The sequence below is a fragment of the Podospora pseudocomata genome (genome assembly GCF_035222375.1).
Source record: "Podospora pseudocomata strain CBS 415.72m chromosome 1 map unlocalized CBS415.72m_1, whole genome shotgun sequence".
Classification (NCBI taxonomy): Eukaryota; Fungi; Ascomycota; class Sordariomycetes; order Sordariales; family Podosporaceae; genus Podospora; species Podospora pseudocomata.
The window spans coordinates 6,338,753-6,362,205 of NW_026946363.1; the positions used below are offsets into that span (position 1 = coordinate 6,338,753).

Sequence of the window (23,453 nt, forward strand, 5' to 3'; positions counted from 1 at the left end):
TGCTCGAGACATCGAGGTGTGTAAGACATCAAGTGATGATCTCGACTTGACTCTGCTTCATCCCGAAACGGTACACAACCTTCCTCTTGATGCCCCTTCTGCCCAAACCACCACTCCTCGATCCCCTCCTAGTACCCTCAACAACAAAGCCGTCCCTCACACGATCCCCCCTCGCCGACACTGTACACCCCACCCCGCGACACAATCCCTTCTTTTCAGCCTCCCGCCTCATGAGTGCGTCCCCTTCTCCACGCCCCCCTTCGTTGCACAGTGCCTTCCCCCCCGCAACTATATTTCCCCCCCTTTCTCCTCGCAGAGACAGACCCCATTCCAGGCCCAGAACCCACACATCACTCCCCAAGAAAAACACCTACACACCAAAACCACACACCCAGAACGACGTCCAAAACCCAACACTCCAAAATGTCCGACAACAACAACCCTCCCGACCCTGAACTTGCCAAGCCGAAGAAGGATGAGGCGGCTATCAGAATCGTCGAGGAGGCAGAACGAGATGCTCGGCGTCGGGCGAAAGAAAGGAAAAAAAGGCAGCGGAGTGGTTGCAGGAAGCTGGTGGCAAGAAGCCCGACAGAAAGAAAATCAATCAACAGGGACCATTTGATTCAGTTATTTTTTGACTTTGTATTCAGCTGCCTTGGCATCAATGTGTTGTGGGAGCCTAGTCTATTCTTTTGCTCATAAATCTTCTTTTAACCCCTTGGCCGTGTCGCTTTTCACTCCTGAATCTGTTCGCTGGAAGGGGAATTGTGTTGTTGTTGTTGGGGGGGGGGGGAAGGGGAATAGGAATGGGGGAATGGGTGAAGAGAGAAGGGGTGCTGGGGCAAGTGACAATAAAAATAACAACAATGCTCCTATCAACAAAAGCCCACCGAAGCCTCACCCCTATAAAACGTCTATCCCCAAGGCGCCTTATAATAAATGCCTCTGCTATACGCAACGCAGCACAGCGTGTTTCACCCTGTTGACTGCGAGCCCATATACGCTAGATCGCCGGCCCGAGCATCCATACCGCCGCGACACAAGATTGCAACGATCATTTATCGGCGGTGAAGCTGCCTATAGCTTTCGTCACCTTCTGCAGCCCCATGCAGTGATGGAGCTGGAAAGTGTGTCCCGATAATCCTTGACCACTCAGCAAACAACTCGTCGGAATATGCGGTCCCGAAGTGGCGGCAGTACAGAGGGTGGTTCCTAACTTGTACCATTCATACCAGCACCCTGGGCCGCAAGGGCAGCCTGTTGGTGTTGGGCAGCCTGCGCTTCGGCTTGTGCGCACACATGGGTGATCACTGCTTGCTCATCGGGCGAGAGTTGTGAAGTAAGCGAGGCGTAAAATTGGGGCTGTTCTTGTTGAAGTCCTGTGGAGAATTAGAAATTAGCGGTTGCCGTCGCAATCTTTAACGGATTGTCGAAACTTACTGTGGAGAGAGACATGGAACGACATGTATGGGTCGATCTTGTCCAGAGGATTCTCCAGAAGTACGCTGTCTTCGCCCAGGTCATCATCGGAGACCTCACCCTCGGCGGACTGCAACTTTTGTGCCTGGAATGATCTCGTTAGTACGGTACATCTGGATCAAAACTTTGCGAAGGCATTGCCTCACCTCCTCATTCAGGAAGTCAAGGTACGCAGTACTCTCGTCCTTGCTTTCACTGTGTTCACCCTCAGCTGCGTCGCCTTCCTCCCACTGAGCACCATCATCGTCCCAGTCCTCATCCTCGTCATAGTACGCTGAGCTGTCGAGTTGGAAGTCATCCCTGAGAGCCTCTTCGCGATCTGCCTCATCGTCAGTAACTGCAAGCTACATTCATCGCCTGTTCTACTTACTCTTCATAGCTGCCGGAAGGGTGCTAAAGAGGATCGTGATTCCCTAGAGGTCCGTTAATATCCAAATCATCCACAATTCAATCACCAGGCCCATCAAGGGTAACTTACCTTGAGAAGCCTAGGCCAGCCTACCGCGACGCTTGCCGGGATTTGTTCATTGGGAATAGTAATGAGTTGAACAATAGCCATGATGCAGAGCCTCTTGTCATGCACGCGGGTGAACGATTCCATACTGCCGAACCACAGGCTGAAGAACTTGTTGGTCCAGCCCTGTGTCTCCAAGATGTGGAGAGCCAGGAGGGGGTTGTAGTAGATGGCGTTAATGACCATCTCCATGAGGTGGATCTTGTACGACTTGATCGTGACTTCCTGTCCGCTCAAAACGTTCATAGCGATAGTGATGAAGCCGTGAACGCAAACGTCGATATGGCCACGGAGGCTGAGCATCATGGCTTCGGCGAGCTTGCAGGCGCAAATGCGGTCAACACCTCCAACCCTGTTCTCCATGAACATGTCCGACACCATCGAGAACAAAGCCTGGACGTATTCTGGCTTGTGGATAAGCTGAGGGGCACCGAACTGCACAAAGTTGTCCAGGGCAGGGAGCATGTCCTCGAGATACAGCTCAGCACCGGACTTAAAGGTGGCATGGACAAGCTCAAATGCCTGCCACATGATGGGGGAGATCCGCTTAGCCGCGAACGTGCAGCTATCGATGATCTCGAACACTTCGTTGTACAGATCTGTCACATGTTAGCCCCGCTCCACACACCAACCGCCCATCAAACATACCGTAAAGCTTGTTCCGAAGGGTGATCTCAATCACAGGCATGAGCACCCCTTCGATGTGAAGCAAGACATCCGGCGAGCTTTCCAGAGTAAGGATGAGTGTGCCGATGGTCTGCAGCACTCCCAAAGCGGTGATGCTCTTGTCGTCTAGGTAGTCCCCATATTCGTTGTCGAGATCATCCCGTTGCTGATTGTTTTCCAACAACTCGCGCACGATGCGCAAGTATGTGTCGCGCAGCTGCTCACTAAGCGCCACAGCGAAAGGAGTCAGCTCGGCAGCGAAAACCTCCACGAAATCTTCCATGACGTTAGCCAGAGCGTCGATATCAGCCTCATTGGCCAGCTTGAGGAGCTGTTGCATGATTGTTGGGATGCTTGACTGCATGCTGGTTCTGATAATGTCATGTCTGATCAGGGGCTGCAGAGCCAGAGCTGCAGTCACACGGACTGGCAACTTGGGATCCGCCATGCAGTCCAGAATGTGACGATACACAGTCAGGAGATTGTTTTGCTCCTTGAAGTTCAGCTGCTCAAACTTCTCCACAGTGTCGCAGGCACGCGCACGCAGGTACCCTTGTTCGTTGCTGAAATCAGGGAAGACGAAGCGGACGAGGAAATATTCCACCTGGTCGGCGATGGGTGACTTCTTGCCCAGAATGACCGGAGCCAAAGTACCGATCATGCGGAGAGCACCCTCCTTGGCGATATGATTCTTCTTGTCCGGTTCAGACGCCTCGTATTGGGTGACCACCTCATTGATAAACTTGAGGATTTCGAACGTCTGCTTTCTCCGCGCCTTTGTCAAGGTGACCAAGAAATTGGTAGCAGAAACATCAGGGGCCGAAACCTCCTCGTAGAAGTTGAGCTTGCGGTGCAAATATTCCTCGGGTTCTTCTTCAAATTTCTCAAGATCGTCCTCGGAGAGGCAAAGAACAGGAAAGATAAAGTGAGTAACCAAGGTGGTAAGGTGAGTTTTGAGATGCGCCCACATCTCCTTGGGTCGAATGCACTCGTCCAGGAACACAATGGTGTACGAAAGGCAGGGTCTGCTGAGCCAGGTGGTTTTGGCAACCCATTTCTCAATCTCTTGCAGGTAGTGGTTGAAAATCGTCGGCGCAACCTGGGCTGTGAAGTCCTTCGCAAATCTCTTCTGGTCGTCGCTGGCATTGTCCATGAGAGAATTAGGGTTACCGTGTCTACGAGACACCGTCAGCTACAAGCAAAGCAGCATACTTGACCCAGCACCGATTCGTACCTGATATACAAGCGGTTCAGATTGAAATACGCCCACTTCTTCGCCTTCCACCAGTGGTGACGCTCGCGTTCGAGGGGGTCTTCGTGCTGCATAGCAGTCGCGGGGATCGGCTTGGAAACAGTCTCCAGGAAGATGGTGCACCACGCAAGGTTAACCTCATTCTGGCGGAGGAAATCCGAAAGCTCAAGCTGCGGATGTCAGGTCAGTATCTGCTCAGCACTCTCGAGGTTTACATCCTGGAAACATACCCAGGTGGCATGCTTGTAACATTTGAGGGCGATATGCAGCATTTCGCCAGCCTCGTCGCTCTCCTGCTTCACCAGCTCTTGGCAGACGACCAAAAGTCTTGGGAAACTGGCCTCGACAATCTTGTCAAAAGGGGCCCTCGTCTCACCCTCTGGTGACTTGAATCTGTAGGTCCGGCAGATGGCAAGCAGGCATTGCAGACCAGCCATTACGGAGGCGGGGGTGTTTGTGTTCAGTAGTTGAATCGTGTAGTCCATAAAGTTTGGCCATGACTGAGGAAAATCGAAGTGGAGGATTCGCTGGAGGACTGGCACAAGCTGCTGCCTCACCTTGGCCTGAGAGCCGGCGAGCACAGGCAGTAGCCTCTCGCGGAAGCGCACCTTCGCATCCTCGGGTATTACTGAGTTGGTCGTGATGTGGTCTGAACGCTCCCATGCGCGGTTCACCCGGTTTTTAAGATAGATAGCAGCTGAGAAGGTGTAAGCAATTGTGTTCACAGATGAATGAATATATACGGCTCGAGATAAGCAACGGAAAAAGGTTCGGTGGAGGGGGGGGGCATGTCGTACTTGGGAGCTGCAGGGTGACGTTCTGCTCGGAAGACACGAGGTCGAGGAGGATGTCTGTAAAGTTGGGCTGATCTTCGGCCTGCACACCAACAAGGGAACGGTCAGCAAACAGCCATACGTGTGGGCGCAAGAACGGGGCAGTGGAGGCGGCATTGTTGTTGTTGTCATCTGGTGCGATGGGCATGGGTTGGGGAAGAAGGGCATTCAGGGCACTCAGGTCGACACCCGGGGGTCGAGGGTGGATGGCAGCGGAGGCGGTGGTGGTGGTCCCCGTGGTGATAACAACATACCTGCTTCAGTTGGAGCTCAGCCCGCCTTCGCACATCAGCGTCGGCATCGAGAGTAGCGACGATGAACGATCTGATTGCGGTGGCGTCCATGTTGGGCAGCGTGAGGGATGTGCTATCGCATCAACAGCCCGTCCAAGGACAACAGCTATGGGTGTGGCGGGCAGAAAAGGCAGAAAAATGACACGGGTGGAAAGCCGAGATGGATGTCGAAGTCGAGGGCCAAGCTTAAAAAAATTTGGGCCAAAATCTGGGTTGCAACAGAGGTCGGCAAAGACCCCGAAATGGCGGGGCTAGAAGTTAAAGAGGGTTCACGCTGTGTAGCCACAGGCGCTTGTCACTGTCAGAACAGCCCGTCGTTCACCTGCAACCTTGGTCCGTGCCTCTCAGCCTGCTCTGTCGGGTACCTGAGATGAACGAACAAGAGGACCCTCGACTCGGGAGATTGCTGAAGACGGGAAGGAAAAGAAATGCTGAAACAAACAAGCCCTTTTACTGCTGTCTGTCTGTCTCAAGGATCCTGTTGGTGAGCAGAGCTCCCGTTCCCGTTTCAGAGCGGTTAGGTTTCCTCGAATTGGGATTTGCAAAGGACGGGTGAGCTATTCTATTTTGATTTGGTGCGCTGCACCAACAAATACCAACCCTCTATCAGACGCCACTGCCACTAGACCAGAGCAATACTTCTCCGTGGGCTCACACTGGATCTAATTCAAGGCTCCGCCCCTCTATCTCACTTGAGCGTTGCCTTCGACGACCCTGTTCTGAATATAGGCACTGTCACTGAAACTGGTGGTCGTCCAGTTGTGGTGCTGCACAGTTCATCTAAACCGACACAGGCCTACTAAGAAGGACAGAGACAGAGGGGGGGGCTATTCTCCCCCCGGTGAGCCAGGCAGTACCTCTTGGCATTCTGATAAGAAGATATCCAACCCCGCTATTTTGGAATTTTGTCATCCAAATACATATGCCCATCTCTATTGCCCCTTCATTATTGCTCTTCACTGCTCCTCACATCAGACATCCCTCCTGTGGTCTATCCCGGCATTCCACTTTTCATTCCACTTTTCATTCCACTTGGTCCTGGCAGTCTCTCCTCAACCTCAATGTCAAACGCCTGCCAGAGGATTGCCAAGAAAGGGCAACGCAACGGAGGGGACCCCATGTCCGCAAAGGCGGTGAAGCCCTCGAATCGATAAACCAGTGCCCGCCAATCAAAAACATCATAGTACAACCCCTCCTTGCCCCTCCATCCAAGCCAAGGCACATGACCCACTTCCTTCTTTTCCCCTCTATTCCCCGCCATTTGCTTCTCCTGAAGTGGAGTTCACCCAGGGTTCGGGCTTTTTGACAAGGGCACAACTACACAGTATATAGAAAAGAAATATTCAAATTCACACCAACAGGTTTATGAAGCTGGCTTATGCGGAACAGAATACGGGGTAAATCAAACTGCCCACAGTTGGTCTGCTCAAAAGCACAGAAACAATCCATGTTTCAAGATAGCCTCGCAAACCAAAAACCCCATCCACCGAGGCCTGCCAGAAGTTCCGACTCCCGTTAGACATTGACCAAGAGCACGAGGGACTGTCCCTGAAGAACCAGCCCTTGGGAGTCTTTGCACCCCCACTAACTTATTCACTTGTCTTTTACCCGGCTTTCCTACTTTGCGTCACTGAACCCCGTTATGAGGCCTCGAAAGTGTCTCCATCTGAATTGACGCCCAACCCCCAAACCACACCACCCAATATGTACTTAGCCGTCATGGCTGGTACAGTAGCGTCCCTGGCGTGATCACCAGACTGAGGGCTCTCGACTGTCAATATCGTGATTTGGACTGACAGATCGGATTCGGGTTCAGCAGAAGAAGCTGCCATACTCTAGCCATCTGCCCCAACGCAAGCCTCAAACCTTTTCCTTCCTTGCGCAAACCTCCCTATCCATCTCAAGTAACCGACAAGAATAGCTTCCCACGGACGAACGCCCCCCACCAAAGATCCAGAAATGCGAACGGTCACAGTGGAGAAAAGCACACACACGCTCAAGGTGGAGCAAAGAAAACCAAAAGGCTCCGGTGCCTTTGATAGTGTACTTTCTCGGTGACCCCAACAAAGAATGTGCATCATCCGACATGTAAAAAGGGGGCCGCAGGAACAAACTCCATACAGGAAAGGGTCGTCCAAACTCTTCTTCCAAAGTGGAAATCAGGTACATGCATGCATATGACAGACAGGTCCCAGCCTCACCTCACTCTTCCGCACCAAGCGGGCCATGATCATCACCACATTGTTGTTCAACCACCACACCACCCTCGAGGCCTTGATGACTGACAGCAGCAATATATATGCCACTACGTGCTTCAAAACTCCACAACGAGAAAAGCAGCTGACGGAGGCAAAAAAAATCATCAACAATTTCTTTTTTTTTGTTTATTTTTTTATATTTTTTAACCTTTTTTTTTTTTTTTTTTTTTTTGGCTGTTTCACAAAGAAATAAACCCCCAACCTTGAGACTTCCAAAACACCCTCTTTACCCTCATCAGAATCTCGCCCCCCACGAATAACCATGTCTCAAGCGATGAAAACGTCTCGTGAAAAATCCCACTGGTAATCACCAAACCCAACCCTCTTATCACATCCAGCACTGTAGACACCTCACTCATCTACAGACATCTTGCCCATCTTCACACAACCATCTCCTGTAAGAGAAGCAAGCTTCTCGCAAAGACATGTCTCAAGACCCACGTGACGACATCCATACACAACGCTAAAGTCTGATCATCGTGTGCAAATCTATGGGATGCATCATGAGCCATGCAGCGGCAAGAAGCCGGTTTATGAATGGCCCCTTATTTACTCTTTGAGCTCAGGTATCAACAACCATTCCGAACAGATACTAAGCACCACGCTATGACATTTCGGGATCAATCTTTGTGTGATGAGTGTATAATACAATGAATGGGCCATGATCACGCCACTGATCGAACTAACATTGACAAACATCGCAACGTTGATCAAAATAACATAAACCAAAAGTACCTCAAATCCAACTGTATTCATCAACTCCATCTCCAAAGAGCCAAAAGCATCATGAACATCCAAAAAAAAGATGCCAAGCAACAAGCTGGGTATGCGCAAACTAACGTGAAAGAAAGAAACAAGACAAAATTAGACACCCGCCCAGAACTCATGACATACAACATAAGCAAAACAAAACAAATCTGACAACCACCCACCCAATCTTGTAACCTATTCTTTTGTGCTTTCTTCAACAGCCCAGTTTTCCAAGACTGACCACCAAGCGCAAAACAGAGACACCATGCAATACCAAATACATGCGATGCCCGAAGCTAAACATGCTATGACCGACAGATAAAGGCGTCAATAACTCTTGAGCAGTGAAAGATAAACAAGCGGCTTAAAGATGATGACTATGAGAAAGGTATCCACACACTACAAGACGATTAGACATGCTCTCAACAACCTCGAGGATGAACGAAGCCGAGGGGGGGATGGAAGACAAGGGGTGGAACAACTGACAGTAACATGACACAGAACATCAAGCCGTGCAAGTCCGGTCAAGTAAAGAATGGTCCAAATGGTAGTCCATGGCATGTCCAATGATAGTCCTCGGGTCCATGGCAAATCCAGCTGAGAAAGTTGAATCCAAAGACAAATGTGAAGAAATAGGTCGAAAATCGTTGACAAAATGATGCAGCAGAGGGGAAAGTCAAACAGATCTGACGAGCAGGGAAACATTCGTCTGTAACCTGAAGGAGTGTCGAGCCCTATCGGTGTTGGTCAAGTTCAGGTCCAAGTTGAGTGGTCCAAAACGTGCTGTCCAAGGCAAGACTGATGTCAATCCATGACTTTCCATCCGAAGTCCCACTGGTGTGTTGGTAACGTTGATATTCCAAGGCTGACGATTGCTGATATGACCGGTGTAGAAAAGAGAAGGATCCGGATGAGAAAGAAGTCCAATGGCTCAACCTTACCACGATGTTGTTCATTGATGTCTTTGACAGTGAGGGTAGCCTCAGCTTCAGATCCAGAACGATGATGTTGTGTGAGCTCCGTGCTCTCAGAACCCGGATGGGTCTGGCAATCCAGTGTCAGAACACCTCATGGTCAAAAGAGCGTCCGAGGGAGAAAAATGGTTGTGTTGTCAGGTATCCATATGCGGGGTCGAAGAGGTCCTCAATCCATGGCTTGTGTGAAAGATCCAACGGGAGAAGAGAGTCGCCAAGAGAGAAAGTGAAATCCAGCAGGGTCCAGAAAGATGTGAAGGCTCCATAGTTCCTCAGCGGTGTCCAGAATCATCAAACATCTGCGCTGTGTTAGTTGACTCAAACGCAATAGCTCAGTTCGCTCGCCCGAGGCGAAGACGGTGGGTGGAAAATGGTATAGCTCATTGTGTTCCGAGGGAATTCATCAGATATATACACTCTTTCAAGCGTTCACTCACCTCGCTGTCCGGCCGTAGCCGTTGTCTCTGGTTGTTGATGTCAGAGGCGGATGCGCGGTTGAGAAACCGGGATGTCAGCAAGGCGACTCACTCCTGGGCGTGCAAAAAAGAGTTCACAGCCAGAGGCAAAATGCAACAAAGGAAGAAGCAGTCCTGACAGCCGATCCGGACAGCGAGGGAGGAAGTATCTACAACCGTTGTAAAGATGTCCTCAAGCTCATCATCGTTCTTTTTCCCTAGGCAGCAAATTTGTCTCTCCTGTATGGTATCAAAATCGTCTCGTCTCTTGCCCCTCTGTCGAAAAAGAAAAAAAGGAAATAAAATGATAGAAAGAAAAAAAAATATCACACGGCGGGGCTGCCACCCGCCGCTGTCTGTTGTCCAGAAGTTGCCAAGGGTCCAAAGGTTGCCGGCTGGCAGAAGATGATCCAGTTGGGGCGAAGATGCTTTTGACATGTCGAAAAGATCCAGAATAATGGCCAGCGGAACAAGTAGTCGAAAGACCCGCATCGAGGGCATGTCGTCATATCATGATCCAAAAAAGGTTGACAGAGATGCAACTTGCAGCTCCGGAGGTTTGTGGAAACCTCTGATCCAGGGTCTATCCGTGGGGGCCTTGTGTCAAAAAGGCAGGTTGCAAAGGCAGCCGAGTCCAGAAGCGTAAAGAAAGTAAGAAAACAAACAATGAGCTAGTCCCAGCCCAAGACATTAGCAGGCATTAACATAATAGCGGTTCAATCAGACGCTCCGGACTCGACATGCCGAGGACGTTTCGGGGCGGACAGTTTTGTGTGGTGACTAACGCGGGCATTTGCGTGGGAGGGAAACCTGCGGTTCGACCGGTGATTAGCGACGGTGATGCCTGTTCCGGTCTCCGTGCCTGTCATCGCGTTCGGTCTCGGAACGGCGAGCTCTGTGCTCTCGATGATCACGCTCTCGGTCTCTCGGTTCTGAATCGCGGTCGCGTCTGCCACCGGACGGTCCGGCACTCGTGGGTGTCGAGCTGGTTGGAGGAACGGTGGTGTTGGGAAGCACCGGGCTGTTGTGATCCTCATATGGCGGCTGGTCCGGGGCGGCCGGGTAGCCTTGCCGTTGCGCTGTACCTGCAGGGGAACCTAAATCATCAGACGAAGCCTCGGGTGGGTTTGTGATTGTTGTTGTACTATACGCACCGCGGCCATAAAGAGGGTCGGCTGGGAAGGCCTGGCTGGCCGGAATCCCAGCAGGAGGCGGGTAGCCATATGGGTCTGCTTCCGAGCCAAATGGAGGACCTGATGTTGGCGTGCTGAAAGCCCTCGAAGGGGGGGCGGATGAAGGGGCCAATGGCATAGCCGGCATCCTCGGTGCATTGGCATATCCAGGGGCAGTCTGGTAGTTGGATCCGTGGATGAAGGCAGCATCCTGGGCGAATTGTCCTTGGATAGGCGGAGGAGGAACCATCCCGGCGTATCTGTCACCTCCCTGAGGTCCTGGGGAATACTGAGTTGGCGGAACATTGGGCGGATATCCTCCGTAGGGCTGAGTTTGATACTGGGGAGCGGCAGCGGGATGAACCTGTGGTGGGTAAGCACCCTGGGGGTATCCGGCAGGAGGGGGAGGTCCGGGGTACGGCTGGCCACCGTAGCCCGGGTTCTTGGGCGGCGGAGGAGCCGACTGGTAGTCAATATCCATGGCAGTGGCGCCGTACGAGGCTTCGTACTCCTGTTCCCGTTGGCGGTTCTTCCACGCGCTGTAGTCAGATTGCCCGCGGGTCTGCTCGCGAGCGCCTATGGGCGAGTTAGAACTCCTCACATAAACGCCGTTCGAATGGCTGGAGTGTGTTGTACCTCCAGCGCCGCCGCCCGAAGACCTGGACGCTGCGCGCCGTTCCTGCTCCCACCGAGCGGAGTCGGCCTTGAGATCTTGAATCATGGCCTGCCAAGAAGAGAGAAATTTAGCCCCGTGCTCATCATTAACGACTGCCGTCGTCGAGCATCGAACGAGGGCCACTCACCGACGTCAAATTTCGGTATGCCGTGATGAAATAACCTTGGGTGACACGTCCATCTGGGGACTAAAACATAAACAAAACAAGACTTGGTGAGCAAAACTGCACATCCCAGCCTTCCCGAGGAGGCATTGCGGGGGAGGAAGAAGCAGGGCATACCTCGTAGGTGCCAGGGCGCACCAACGCATCGTTTCCCAGGTATCTGCAGATGTCTGATGTGATAACCTCGCGATCGATGCCATCACGAGGCACAAAGTATTCGTTTTGACGCTGGGCTGCTGGCGGGACTGGTGGCTGGCCGCCGCCAGGTCCTCTGTTGTTTGGTCTCCCCGCCATTGTGGAAAGTTTGGTGCGTGCGCGCGTCTAACGGTTGCTGCGAAGCCGAGTTGATTCCCCCGCCCCAAAAGAACCTAATTCAAGCTGACGATGATTGAATGATCGAGGAACCAGGTGTGTCGGAGTGGTGTTGGAGCGGAACAGCGGAAATGGGGATTCCGGGCGTCGCGGCAAGGCAGCAGAAAAAAAAAAAACCAGAATAGGAGAATGAGAGAACGAGAGAGGGCCAGAGGGTGGGAGAAAGGCGGGCGGTCGTGGAAGAAATGGACAGTGGACAGGAAGGGTGGCAGTGGATGGAAGGCACCCGGCGCTTGGGGTTGGGTTGTCAGAGTGGGTCTTGCAGCGGCGATGGTAACTGGCGGCCTGCAACGGCAGTGGATTTTCTCCAGCCAAGTACCCAAATGCGCCCCCGTCTCTTTGCCTCCGTTGGGCAGTTAGCTGGCTGCCAGACAAGGCTCAAACGGCAGCACCCAGTTGGCTGGAAAGACACCGGTCTGAACGGACACGCAGCGAGAATGGAGTCATCCAGCCGGCGAGATCCAGACGGTGTCAGGGGACCGAGAGGCACGAGAGGGGGACAAGCAGGGGAAGCCGGGGAATCCAGGCGTGCTGGTTGCTGGTGCGGTGGCAAGCAGGCACACGCAGCCAGAAAGAGAGGCCAAGAACACCTGCAGCGCTGTTCAATGCCATCCAATCGCAAGGCCCTCTCTCCGTCAGGAAGGAAGGGTTTGCACCGTCTATTGGGGAATCCCGTCGCCGTTCGAATGACGGGCGCCTGAGGTTGGATTGCTTGCCGCCGCAGCTGGAAAAACCGGTACTGTCGGGATAAAACGGTGCTGGAGACTGACGTGACGGCATCGTGTTTGACTTGTCACCCCATCAGCGTCCGTTCTGCCCAACATACATAACACATCACGCAGAATACATCAAGAAAAAAAAAGGTACCATGTTACCTTATCGTCGCCCTGTCCCAGCAAAGACAAACCCCCCCCCCGCCCCCTCCCCGAGGCCCAGCACAGCGCAGCAAATAACAGCCTGTCAGGTGAGCCGGTCGAGGCCAATCGCAGAGTGCGTGCTTTTGGGAGTGACGATGTGTGGTCTCTGGTGGTCTCGCGGAGGCGTGGGAGTGTGTGGTTGGCTCCCGTCACCAGCACCTAGTGGGTTGCTGCGTTCGCAGATTTGCGGCCTGCAGCATGGCAGGAGACCAGGGCAGTTGTGCCATTGCATTTCCCATCCTCAGCATCCAGCAAGAGTGCGGCGGGTTACGGTAACGGAGAGGGGTTTCTCCCTCAGAATCGGTGTCTGAAAGAGGACTCGGTTAGAGAGACGTTGTCTCCCACGCACTGAGCCCTGTTTGTATGGAGTCGACGTCTGCGTTGACGGCGTCTCTTCCCGCGGCCGCCGTAGAAAGCGGGGGCATTTCTGACCCGGCATTACACCCAGCCCTCTCGGGGTTTCTCTCTTCATCTCTTGTGTAAGAAAACAGAAAGAGGCTAGACCCGTGTAACATGGAGCTATGTGCTACGGAGACGAGGCTTCTTTTGGGCATGTAGCTGGCGTGAGTCGGTGTTGCCCAAACGGTTCAGGCTGTTGTTGCAAAGCCTCTGATTGGGCCTCACCCACTGTCAAAAACGCCAGATGGGCGAGAGGTGCGGGCTCCCATGCCAATCGCTTGGGTGACAGCCTGCAGTTGTCACGACAGTACTGGAAGGAGAACCGAAGAAAAGAAGCCGTTTCGGTTGCTGTCCCCGTTTCTCTCTGCCCATCTCTGACACTTCACGCGCACAAAACAAATGTGCAGGCTTGTTAGTCGGGAGCCCGAAGTGTGCCTGATCAGATACAAGTGGCGAACTGGATAAATTCCTCAAAATCATACAGTAATGTGCACTCAAGTGTCTTCATGGTAAGTTGACGTCTGCCCATCTTCGTTGTCTCGGGCCGTGCGCTAGGCGGAAAGGGCGGGTGCAGCATCTATCGTCGAGAGAGGAGAAGGCTTGCTGCATGGAAATGTCTCATCTGCTCACAGAGGAGCATCTATCTCCATCTCCCCTCCCCCACTGTCATGCATCCCGACGTTATATGATGGGGATGAGGGTATACAGGTGCATGATGATGGATAGCTCGGTGCGTGGTTGACAACCGTGGTCTTTGATGCCAATGTACAACTATCTCTTACCTACCCGGACGGCTCCTCACCTGTCAAACATACGGACCGGTTGACAACGACGGGCATTATTGTTGCTTCGGTCTGGTGGAGTCAGGGCGAGCGAGGGCGTACGTAGAATCCTGCATAGGTAGGTACGCAGCTGCCGTGTTCAAAATCAGCAGCGACAGTGACGACGGGGCGAGGTTTCTGGTTTGGTCAGGTCGGGTATCAATACATGAGCCCAAAGCCCAACCGTCGCCCGCATGAGAAAATATGGGGACTGATGGTCGGACCAGCCAATCACTGGCTCTCGCTCTTCCCCAAATGATGAAGCGGTGGTCGACGAAGCAACATTGCTTCGCTCATGCTGAGTCTCGTGAGTTTTGGGGAATTCCCAGAACCTCAAACAAACAAGAAGCCTGTGTACAGCAACCGCAGCAAAGGCTCTGACGCTGTATGACGGATTGTGAAAAACCTCGAAATAGACTGTGATCCGCTGCGAGAGACATTGGTGAGCTGTTTGTGGCTTCAAACTGCACGGTGGCATCGGAGACGACAGCAGCTGGAAGAGATCCCACAGATCCCCTCAGGGGCCCATGCTCGTCGTCCGGGATGTGCTGTAGAGTTCCCAAACGGGTCGACTTCCCGGAGGATGAACGTGCATTTTCCAGCGACGTCACGATAAGGATTTCGTGTGGGATGGCCGGCAGAAGCAACTGCTCTCTGATATGGTTTGTGAGGATGGGGTTCACGGGTGTGCCCTCTTCTTCCATCCATCCGCGACGGCCCTCTTCCCGCTCCTTGCAAGAGGCGCTTGCATGCCGAGTGTTGGGTTCGGACGGGATTCAACGATTGGCTCTAGAATCGCCGCACTCCGACGACGTCGGTTGCTGGGGCTCTCCGATGACTGACTTGCCCGCCCAGGATGTATGACGAACAGGAAGGCCATCCACCCACCGGGAAACATAAGTGCATTGCCCCCCATCCATTTTCTCGTTCTCCCGAACCAGCTTCCCCAATAGGCTGACTGTCGTATGCCTTCCATATGCTGTTGGTTGTCGGCTTTGCCCACGTAAGTCTTCGTCTTGCAGGTAGTTATCGAATGCACGGCCGCCTCGGCGATGCATAAAGCTGCTCAAATCATCATGATCATCCAAAATTTAGCTTGCTTTGACCGCGCTCCGGCTTCTTCTTCGACCTCCCCGTGGACTTCTTTGACCCTGACGCTGATGCGGATGATGCTGCCGCCGTCCCTTTCTGACTGCCGGCGCGCGCGTTGTTCACTGCAGTCGAAGCTTGTCGGTTGGCGAATGCCTGACTGACACGTTCTTCCTCCTCCTCCTGGAGGTCTTTGGCAAAGTGCCAATCCAGGTGACTCTGGAGCTCTTCCGGACCCCCCAGGTTGGCGTCGCATCGAGAACAAGCGTGGGGTGTGATTGGCGACCGTCGAGAATCGGCTTGGGCCTCCTCTGGTAAAGGCTCTCCCGGCCATCCCATGCCTGATGCGACATATGTCTTCGAGGTGCCCAACTTTGCTTCACCGCTATTCCTCCTCACGAGGTCGTCCTCGGGGGCCGTCGTCCGGGTGTCCTGGGACGGCTCCCGTTTCGTTGTCAAGAAACGCTGAATACCACCGCCGGCACCATCGATACGTCGTCGCTTTGCTGCAGGTTGCTGTCGTGTGCTCGTGTCGAGTGCTTCCTTGGACGAGGATGTGCGGGCCGATTCCGATGACTTCAGCGCTCGTGCCTCGTCACCTTTGACGAGAAACGAGTCGATGCCCATATTGCCAGAGACCCCCTCCTCGAAGCCGGCAACGCTCAGGCTCAGGTTGGAACACGGCCAGGTATCACCCTCCAGCGTGATTTGGTGAAACAGGTTCTTGGCCAACTCGAACAGGCTTTCCTCATTCAGAAGCCGCGCCGGTATGGGTCCCGATCGAGACCGGGTCTGGTTCCCGTGACGGTGGTGTAAATTGATAGTCCTTGGCCTCCTCTTGTGCTCCAGCACCCCTTCCTCAACCAGGCGAGCAAAAATATCCGCCGCAAAGATACGCAACCACTTCGTAGCCTGTTCCACAGTCGTAATGTCGGGACGAAATGACTTGGCCGACAGCATTGACTTGATCTGAGTGCCCGAGTTGACCTCACTCGTATCGATCCCCCTCAGCGTCTCGTAAATCCACACCCCGTTCTCATCTCCCAGCTTCTGCTTCAGCTGCTCAATCGGAACCGTCAACAAATCCGACACAGCCTCCGTCTTGAACGCGTCAGCAACCTGCTCCCCCAACTTCCCGCCCAAGTTCCTGATCTTTGTAAACTTGAACCCACTCAAGAAGTGCCCAACCGCCCTGTTTCGAATCACCGTCTGCTGATCCGGTTTCTTGTGCGCCGACCCCAACTTGCTTAGGAGCTTGTTCCTCGACACGCCCGCGGAGCAAGAATACCCCAACTTCTCCCTAATCACCCCCCTCACATTCCTCACAATCTCGCTTGCCACAAGCAGTGCCACGTCGTCCCAGTCCGGATCATCGAATTCCCCCTCCTGTCTGTCCCCCTCCCCCAGGTCGACCAGAGCATCCGCCTTCCAATCCAGCGCCGTAACCGCGGGCATCGGCAACTCCTCACTCACATCCCCATACGGCGGCGGACCTCCCAGCTCCTCCCCATACCTTTCAAGCATAACCTGATGGACATGCCTACCACCAGCTGTCAGCATCATCCCACCTTTGCTCACTCCCAAAAAGCACAACTCACGCCGTCAAATCCAAAAACACCTCATCAATACTCGCCTTCTCAACCTTTTGCAACCCTCCCCCGGGCAAATGCTCCTTGATGACCCTCATGATCCTCCTGCTCTCCAACCGATACGGATCCAGCGACACCTTATCCGTAGCAATATGCTCGGCCGCGTCCTCCCGATAAGCCCACTTGTCATCCCCCTCCCGCCAAGTAGCAACGTGCTGCGCTATAAGCTCCGGACACAACCTCCTCGCTTCAGTCACCGTACAATGCCGGCCGATCTTAAAGGCGCGGGCGGGGTAGTTGACTGCTATTAAACCTTGCCTTTCCCTCCCTGTTAGCTGACAGGTCGAGCGTGGTATTGGAGGAGGGTGGTTAGAAAAAGGGGGCAAGATACCATTGTTGAACGGCCAAAGGTTTGTCCTCGGGGATGCCGAGCCGTACCATCTCCACCTGTGCGTAGAAGCAGTCCAGATCCAAATGGGCAACCACCCTCAACGGGCAGGAAGTATTGTAAGAAGCCATCTGGTTGAAGTGCCGGTAGGTGAACTGTGACCTTTTCCTCCCTGGCGCACCGGCAGGGGAGGAGTCCCGGTGCCGGTTACGGAAGGGTGACGAAGACATGATCAGGTCCAAGTTCGCAACGACCTAGAATTCGAGATTGGCGATGTTGCAGGTCGTCGGGGGGCTCATCTTCTGCTGTCCAAGTCGACAGACATCGATTGACTGGAAGTAATTGAAGGAAGAGAGAGAGAGAGAGAGAGAGAGAGACACACACACACGCGTCAGTGTGAAATCGGAAACTCCCGTTTTCCACTGGGATGATGAAAGTCGACTGTGGGACGGACAATAGGCCGCCAAGAAAATGGGATGTGCTTGCTCTGGGGAAAAGAGTGGAGCCCTTTTGAAGCGCCGATCTCTGGGACGGGGACGCTTGGACCACCCTAGCTTTTGTGGAGACCCCGCATTTGCTGGGAAGACAATTGACTGGGAGCTTGCTGCGAGTAATCGGAGGATCCAGCGAGATAGGATTTAGATATCGTTTTAACGACGACGGACTTTGTGTAGCTTTCAAACCATCGTGAGCCTGTTTGGAAAAAGAAAAGCGCGAGATTCGATCATCTTGTTTCAGAGATTTTACTACATCTGAGGCTCTCATCATTTCACTGCCGTCCCCTCCTCAACACTCACTCTTCAACCCCCACGCAGTTTTCAATATTTCATCACCCTTCCCCTCTCTCACTTCCAGATTGATCATCAATCCTCCCCCCCCCCTACATATAGTCATGTATTGTGTCCAGTACATATATTCTTAACACTTCAGCCAGCCACTCCCAACCCTGGATCAGACCGCTGCGGATCGGTAAGATAGTGGGCAGTTGCATGCATATCTTGGTTCTGCACGATGGACTCGATGCTGATGCTGATGGAACTTGGCATTTGCAACGTCCTCTGTGTTCTTCTCCTGTTAGAATCCTCATCATCGTAGTCTGTTCTGAGTGAGTTCTGGCGAGTTTGATGGTGAAGCTAGGTAGGTGGTAGTGTATATGAAGCATGTCACCTCCCGGGTGGTTTAGTGCATGTTCCGTTCCGAGTTGTCTCGGCTTGGAGCCATGACAGCTACCTCTGTCTCGCCGGTCTCCTCTTCCGCTACAACCACAGCAGCATGAACGAGGAAAAAAGTGTGGAAGCTCTGTGTCTCGTCCCGGAAACCCCGCGCGTGGAGTATGAGATAATTATCCCGAAGCGTGCCATGGTGCGTGATCAATTCGGGAAGCCCGCATGCCATGGCTTGCCGGCGACTACCAAGGTGGGTTGGAAGAATTCCATGACCTTGGAGGCGAGAGCAGAAGAAAACATGACGAGGGAATGATGAGAACTATAGAGACGAACTTGCCTATCGGAGGATGCGTATTTGTGTTCCGCTCACTCTTTACTCCTGGATCGAAATGTTGGGCGAAAGGGAGGTCAGTTGGCTTCAGAGTTGGTGTGGAGGGTGGTGTGGGTTGGGTGCCAGGGAGCCACAACCGCTCCGTGTCAACAGAAGGGGGGAAGCGGGCCGGGTTCAATGACTTGCAAGATGGCTGTCGATGGTGTTCTGATATCTGAGATGACGCAGCAAGAGGAGAAGACAAGGGCTGGGAGGACACTCAACTTGTAGTCAACGAAGCCCCTTTCTTTTCCATATCCCACTCCGTCCCCGATCTTCCGCGCTTTCTAGCCCTTTGGTTGGCGTTGGCCCATCCTGTTACAGGCACCACTTTTAAACTTTTGCTGTTCCACACGCGCCGTCAGCACCGTCGAGCCTTATCCTCAGGTACCCTACAACTTCGCCTTCCACCACAGGACCCGAGTACCACAAGCCGCAGCCACGCCGTTGAAAGACTGCCGTGAACGTTTCCATCTTGAGGCAAAGCGAGCGATTAGCGACAAACAACCCACGACAGGAAGGTGATAGAGCCCGTCGATGGCATCACAACCATCGTCGTCCTCTCTCACTTTTGATTCCTGGACTTTGGGCAGCCTTCTCTCCCTTGAGCCACACACCCTCTCTTGCTTCTGGCCTTGCTTATGTTGCATACGTAGACTGATGCTGCCTATCACTGCGAGAGACATCCAACCAGCCCCTATCCGAACCCCAAGCAACAAGATTATGTCGGGCCTGTTTTCTTCGGCCACCACCCACAGTGCGGTTTAGCCGCCGTGTCCTGCCTCTACCTCGATTTGGCAGGTCACATGTTCCTACCAACCCTCTGGATGAGACTCTTCTGCTCGTCCACTGTCCATCGCTCTTTCCGTGAGTGGACTTTGGGCATGACATCATTCGAGAAATGCCCGGTGATGGCCGGAGGAAGGTTGGAGCGGGTGGCCTGAGATGTGTTTCCAAGCCGGGATCCATACCTCGCAAGGCTGCGCATCGTCCTCCTCCTTCTCAGTTGAACAGTCAGTGGCCCTCTCCGCGATCGGCGATCTGATTCGAATGCTGAATCCGGTTGTCCATAGAGATATCCCTCCTTCCGACATCTCTTGCCCGCCCCTTGCCCAGTCCGGCGATATCCGAGAATGGGAGAGGAAGGTAGCTGTGGGCACAGAAGGTGCAGGGCATTCTAGTCGCTCCTCCCGTGACCGCTCCGTCATGATCGTGGAAGGATGTGCATATATCTTGTTGACTAGTGGTGATGGTGGAAGCTTTAGCCTGGACGTCTGCCCTCGTCTATCCTTGAAGGGGCGGAGCGTTGACATCAACTATCACATGCCTGGTGACTTCGCCCCGGTGGACTACGCTCTCTTGTGTTGTTCTCTAGAACCAACGTGCCCTTCTCTTTTGTCGTGGCCTGGTTGGCAAAGGGGGCCGCAGTTCTAGAAGCAACAGTAGGCGAGGCTGCCAGGCGGCGTATGTCATTCTTGAAGACTTTGCACCAGCAGTGCCGCTCGCTTCTTTTATGATTTCGAGACCCTGGAAACCCGGCAAGTGTTCGGTAATTTGTACCTGCTTTTGTGGAACATAGAAGGCAATCTGTCCACGGTATCGAGTCCCTGCATGATGTTGAAGCAGAACCAACGAGCTTCTGACTTTGCCCTCAGCAATATCGAAGATCCTGGCAACAGTCTGAGCTGACACTTCCAAAGTTCGGTAACGGTAAATATCGGATGTGTGGCAAGCATGCTTCTCGTTGTTGATCCTCAACATGTGGGCCGTTGCCCGGGTGCCTCAGGGGATCCGGTCTGTCGGAGACGCTATCCAGCTTGGTCGTAACCGTGAAGCAGGTCGAAACCAGCTTTGTGTTGTCCAAGCCCCTGACCTTGCACGTTCAAACTAAACCTTCTAGCACTTAGGGCTCGGTTTTTTGAGGCGAATGGCAGCGCCGTATCGTACCAGAGGGGCACCAGTATCTAAGCCTCTGTGGTCCAGCGGGTCACACCGCCCATAGAGTGATGTTATCGTCACTGCTGACCTCCCGCCCGGGAGAGGAAATGTAACAGATTTGACCCCCACCGGAGGTGTCGATATTGCGTCTACCACGGAAGGAGTGACAGATGAAGGTGCCTGATCAAGGTGATTGTGGTAGTGTATAAAAGGACTCTCTGATGACCAGGAAAATGGTCAGCTCTACTCTCGGTAACAGACATCTCCCATCATAGCCAGCAATAAAGACCGTGATAAGTCTCTTCACATACCTCTCGCCCCAGCTTCTCCACAGAAACCATTCAATTCTCAACTCTGGATTTCCTTGTCAAAATGTGAGATATCATGGTGCAATCTCAAACGCCGTTACTGAAACCTCGCAGGGCCGACTACTACATGCCTCCTGTTCGCATCGAACAATGCAATATCGTCTACTGCTGTTTGTGCAAGGCCAATGACGACGTCGATAGTATTATCAATCTCGACTCTGAGGTGGAGTGCGCCGTCTGTCGACATCGCCCAGCCTTCTGCGAGGACTGCATCCCGGCGCAACAGGAGTGACAGAGAGCGTAAACCGGGAACAGTAGTTGTTTGGTTACTTCATCAAGCACGAGTTTCGAAAAAACTTACTCAGTCACCAATAACTATGGCGGGAGTTGGCAACTGGTTTTCCCATGTACTTCCCTTTGTTGATCTGACAAGATTAGACATGGCAACACAACTGGTTGAGAGGTTGGCGGCAGTGTCGCGAAGAAATCGTTTTCATCTTGTTAGACCCTTTCTCTTTTTTGCGTTCTGGCTGGTTCAGAGCTATGTTGGTTAGCTTCTATATTTAACTTGGTGCACCTCGTCACCCTACTCTCCCAATGATGCTGTGGGCTTTGAAGATTGAATCACTGTAGAGGCTGTTCACTCTGGGTCTTCCTCTTGATGCTACCTTCCCCTGATGAGGCGATAATTGGTGCCGTAACGGTAAGGCCGGCCCATAATGGTGTTACTTCTGTTCTACATCATCAGCAATCAGGCAGCTTTCAAGAAACACATGGCATCCATTCCTTGCAGCTCGAGCTCGACAGAATTTCTTGAATGAACGGTGTCTGTGTTGAATGATCCGCCGAGCATCAGCGTTTGACAGTCGCAGAAGGTGGGAAAAGCTGAGGGTGAGATAAGCAGATGTGATGACAAAACAATGATTCTCTGCGGTCTTTCGGCAACGAACCAGGCATCGGTCGCTCTTGCAGTTTCAACCATCCTTTTGCAGAAGCGGGTCTCGGGTGCCACAATATGACATTTCACCACGGCTAGGAAGGCACGAGGGACCCAACTTGAACTGAACTTGGGCAGGCTTCTGATCGCTCCATAAACACCACTGCTGATCAAATTACCCTATCGTTGTACCGTCCAAGGATGCACGATATGCGTATAAACCCAATAAAATGACATGCGCCAGATAGCAAGTGCCCACAAAGAATCCCTGGGTATCTCCGTCTATATCATGAACCTCGTGTGCTGTCCGTCCCATTTACATGCCGATGCTGTTTCAGCTCTATAACCTCTCCCTTCTCGCTGCTGGACAGTTCTGGAAGCCCGAATCGTTCCCGCAACTGTTCATACAGGGGCCCCATCTCGTAAAAGCTTTCGTTGTTTTCGTAAACCGCGCAGGGCGATGGCTTGATCGGCAGTAGCCAGTCAACGGGGCTGTTTCCCATGATTGACTGCCAATTTCTATACGGTCCCAGATCCCATGGGTTTTCGCCCATCTCCGTCTTCACAATGGCAAATGTCCGGGTTGCTAGCTGGTCCCGTGGAGGATCTTCCTCATGGCCTGGTCCCGAGCGCTTCGGTAGCGGGTATGTGATCACGCTGTATTTCGGTGTCCCTTGTGTCCCCCGAGGGACTCGAATGGCCAATTGGTGGACCATGTTCTTCGATTTGAGGTAGTCGACGTTGGTAAGATTGACAATGGCATACCGAATCGACGTGGCGGTCATTGTGAAGGTGAAAAGGCCGAAGAACGCACTGATTGCCAAAGCAGCTATTACCAGCCCATCAACGCCCTGTCCGCTGTCTAATTTCGACTTGAGGCAGATGACCGTTGCAACAATGACCACAATACAATACAATGCTGTGTAACCTGTGAACTGCATAAAGAACTTGAAAGCTGTAGTCCTGCATTAGCAACTTGATTCTAGGCAGATTTGACTCATTCGCACTGACATGTTTCACCGACAACTCCGCCTACCCACGGACAGTAATGATCCATCTTTTTGACACACCTGTCGAGCTCACTGCAATGATGGGCTCTGTCAACCTTCCAGGTGCAGCAAGAGCTGCACCACCGAGGCCGGCCGTCTGTGTTACACACAAAAACATTCTTGCTGTAGAAGCGCTCGAGACCTGGACTGTCGGGATTGTTGTCGGCACCGGCCTCGTATCGTTCGCCTGCTTCGAGATCGCTCTCTGCTTTACGGCCTTGGCGTTTGCGCTCCTTGTCCCGCTCTCTTTGTACAACAGCTCGCTCTCCGAGCGGCGTGACTCCCGGGTTGTGTTGTATTTCGAGGAAGACGCGGAAGTATGACAATAGCATACAGAGAAGAAAGACGAAGTATAGAGTAAGGAAGGCCGCAGCTACTCCATTTTTCTGCTGTGTTTGTAGGAAATAATCCACTAATCAACTACGTTAGCGACTGGCCAGCAAAGAGGCTCTGTAACATTAAAATTCAACAAAACAAACATACAGCATACTCGCTTGACAACCACATAGGTTGCAAGGCCAGCACAACCGGCCAGTATTAATGGAATTATTCGGACCAGCCACCGTGTGGAAGCTGTTTTGGCTGCAACCATTGCGTCCTCCCGCCAGCCCACCCTCACATGTGA

General features: G+C 52.9%; 5 protein-coding genes across 5 annotated transcripts; all 5 read right to left on the reverse strand.

Annotated features, from left to right (window-relative positions):
- Positions 1–561: 561 nt before the first annotated feature.
- Positions 562–6,110, reverse strand: NMD5 (Nonsense-mediated mRNA decay protein 5). Its single transcript, XM_062886514.1, has 10 exons — positions 4,999–6,110; positions 4,709–4,787; positions 4,142–4,608; positions 3,872–4,081; positions 2,642–3,851; positions 1,958–2,592; positions 1,850–1,892; positions 1,626–1,816; positions 1,441–1,564; positions 562–1,379 (listed from the first exon to the last, which is right to left on the reverse strand). The coding sequence occupies exons 1-10, from the start codon at positions 5,086–5,088 to the stop codon at positions 1,213–1,215; spliced, it is 3,216 nt and encodes a 1,071-aa protein (XP_062749604.1). The 5' UTR covers positions 5,089–6,110; the 3' UTR covers positions 562–1,212.
- A 1,785-nt stretch (positions 6,111–7,895) lies between these two features.
- Positions 7,896–12,068, reverse strand: QC762_120780 (uncharacterized protein). Its single transcript, XM_062886515.1, has 4 exons — positions 11,603–12,068; positions 11,450–11,509; positions 8,532–11,370; positions 7,896–8,444 (listed from the first exon to the last, which is right to left on the reverse strand). The coding sequence occupies exons 1-3, from the start codon at positions 11,777–11,779 to the stop codon at positions 10,303–10,305; spliced, it is 1,305 nt and encodes a 434-aa protein (XP_062749605.1). The 5' UTR covers positions 11,780–12,068; the 3' UTR covers positions 7,896–8,444; positions 8,532–10,302.
- Positions 12,069–14,371: 2,303 nt separating this feature from the next.
- On the reverse strand, positions 14,372–17,290 carry RAD30 (DNA-directed DNA polymerase eta rad30; the record flags this gene model as incomplete). The annotated part of the gene is made up of 3 exons (XM_062886516.1): positions 14,372–16,623; positions 16,682–16,996; positions 17,064–17,290. The coding sequence occupies 3 exons, from the start codon at positions 17,288–17,290 to the stop codon at positions 15,075–15,077; spliced, it is 2,091 nt and encodes a 696-aa protein (XP_062749606.1). The 3' UTR covers positions 14,372–15,074.
- Positions 17,291–20,492: 3,202 nt separating this feature from the next.
- On the reverse strand, positions 20,493–21,635 carry QC762_0021030 (uncharacterized protein; the record flags this gene model as incomplete). Its single annotated transcript, XM_062883074.1, has 2 exons — positions 20,846–21,635; positions 20,493–20,714 (listed from the first exon to the last, which is right to left on the reverse strand). The coding sequence occupies exons 1-2, from the start codon at positions 20,873–20,875 to the stop codon at positions 20,493–20,495; spliced, it is 252 nt and encodes an 83-aa protein (XP_062749607.1). The 5' UTR covers positions 20,876–21,635.
- Positions 21,636–21,913: 278 nt separating this feature from the next.
- Positions 21,914–23,420, reverse strand: pfa5 (Palmitoyltransferase pfa5; the record flags this gene model as incomplete). Its single annotated transcript, XM_062886517.1, has 3 exons — positions 21,914–22,734; positions 22,791–23,214; positions 23,319–23,420. 3 exons carry the CDS (start codon positions 23,418–23,420, stop codon positions 22,067–22,069), a joined length of 1,194 nt encoding a protein of 397 aa, XP_062749608.1. The 3' UTR covers positions 21,914–22,066.
- Between the last annotated feature and the right edge of the window lie 33 nt (positions 23,421–23,453).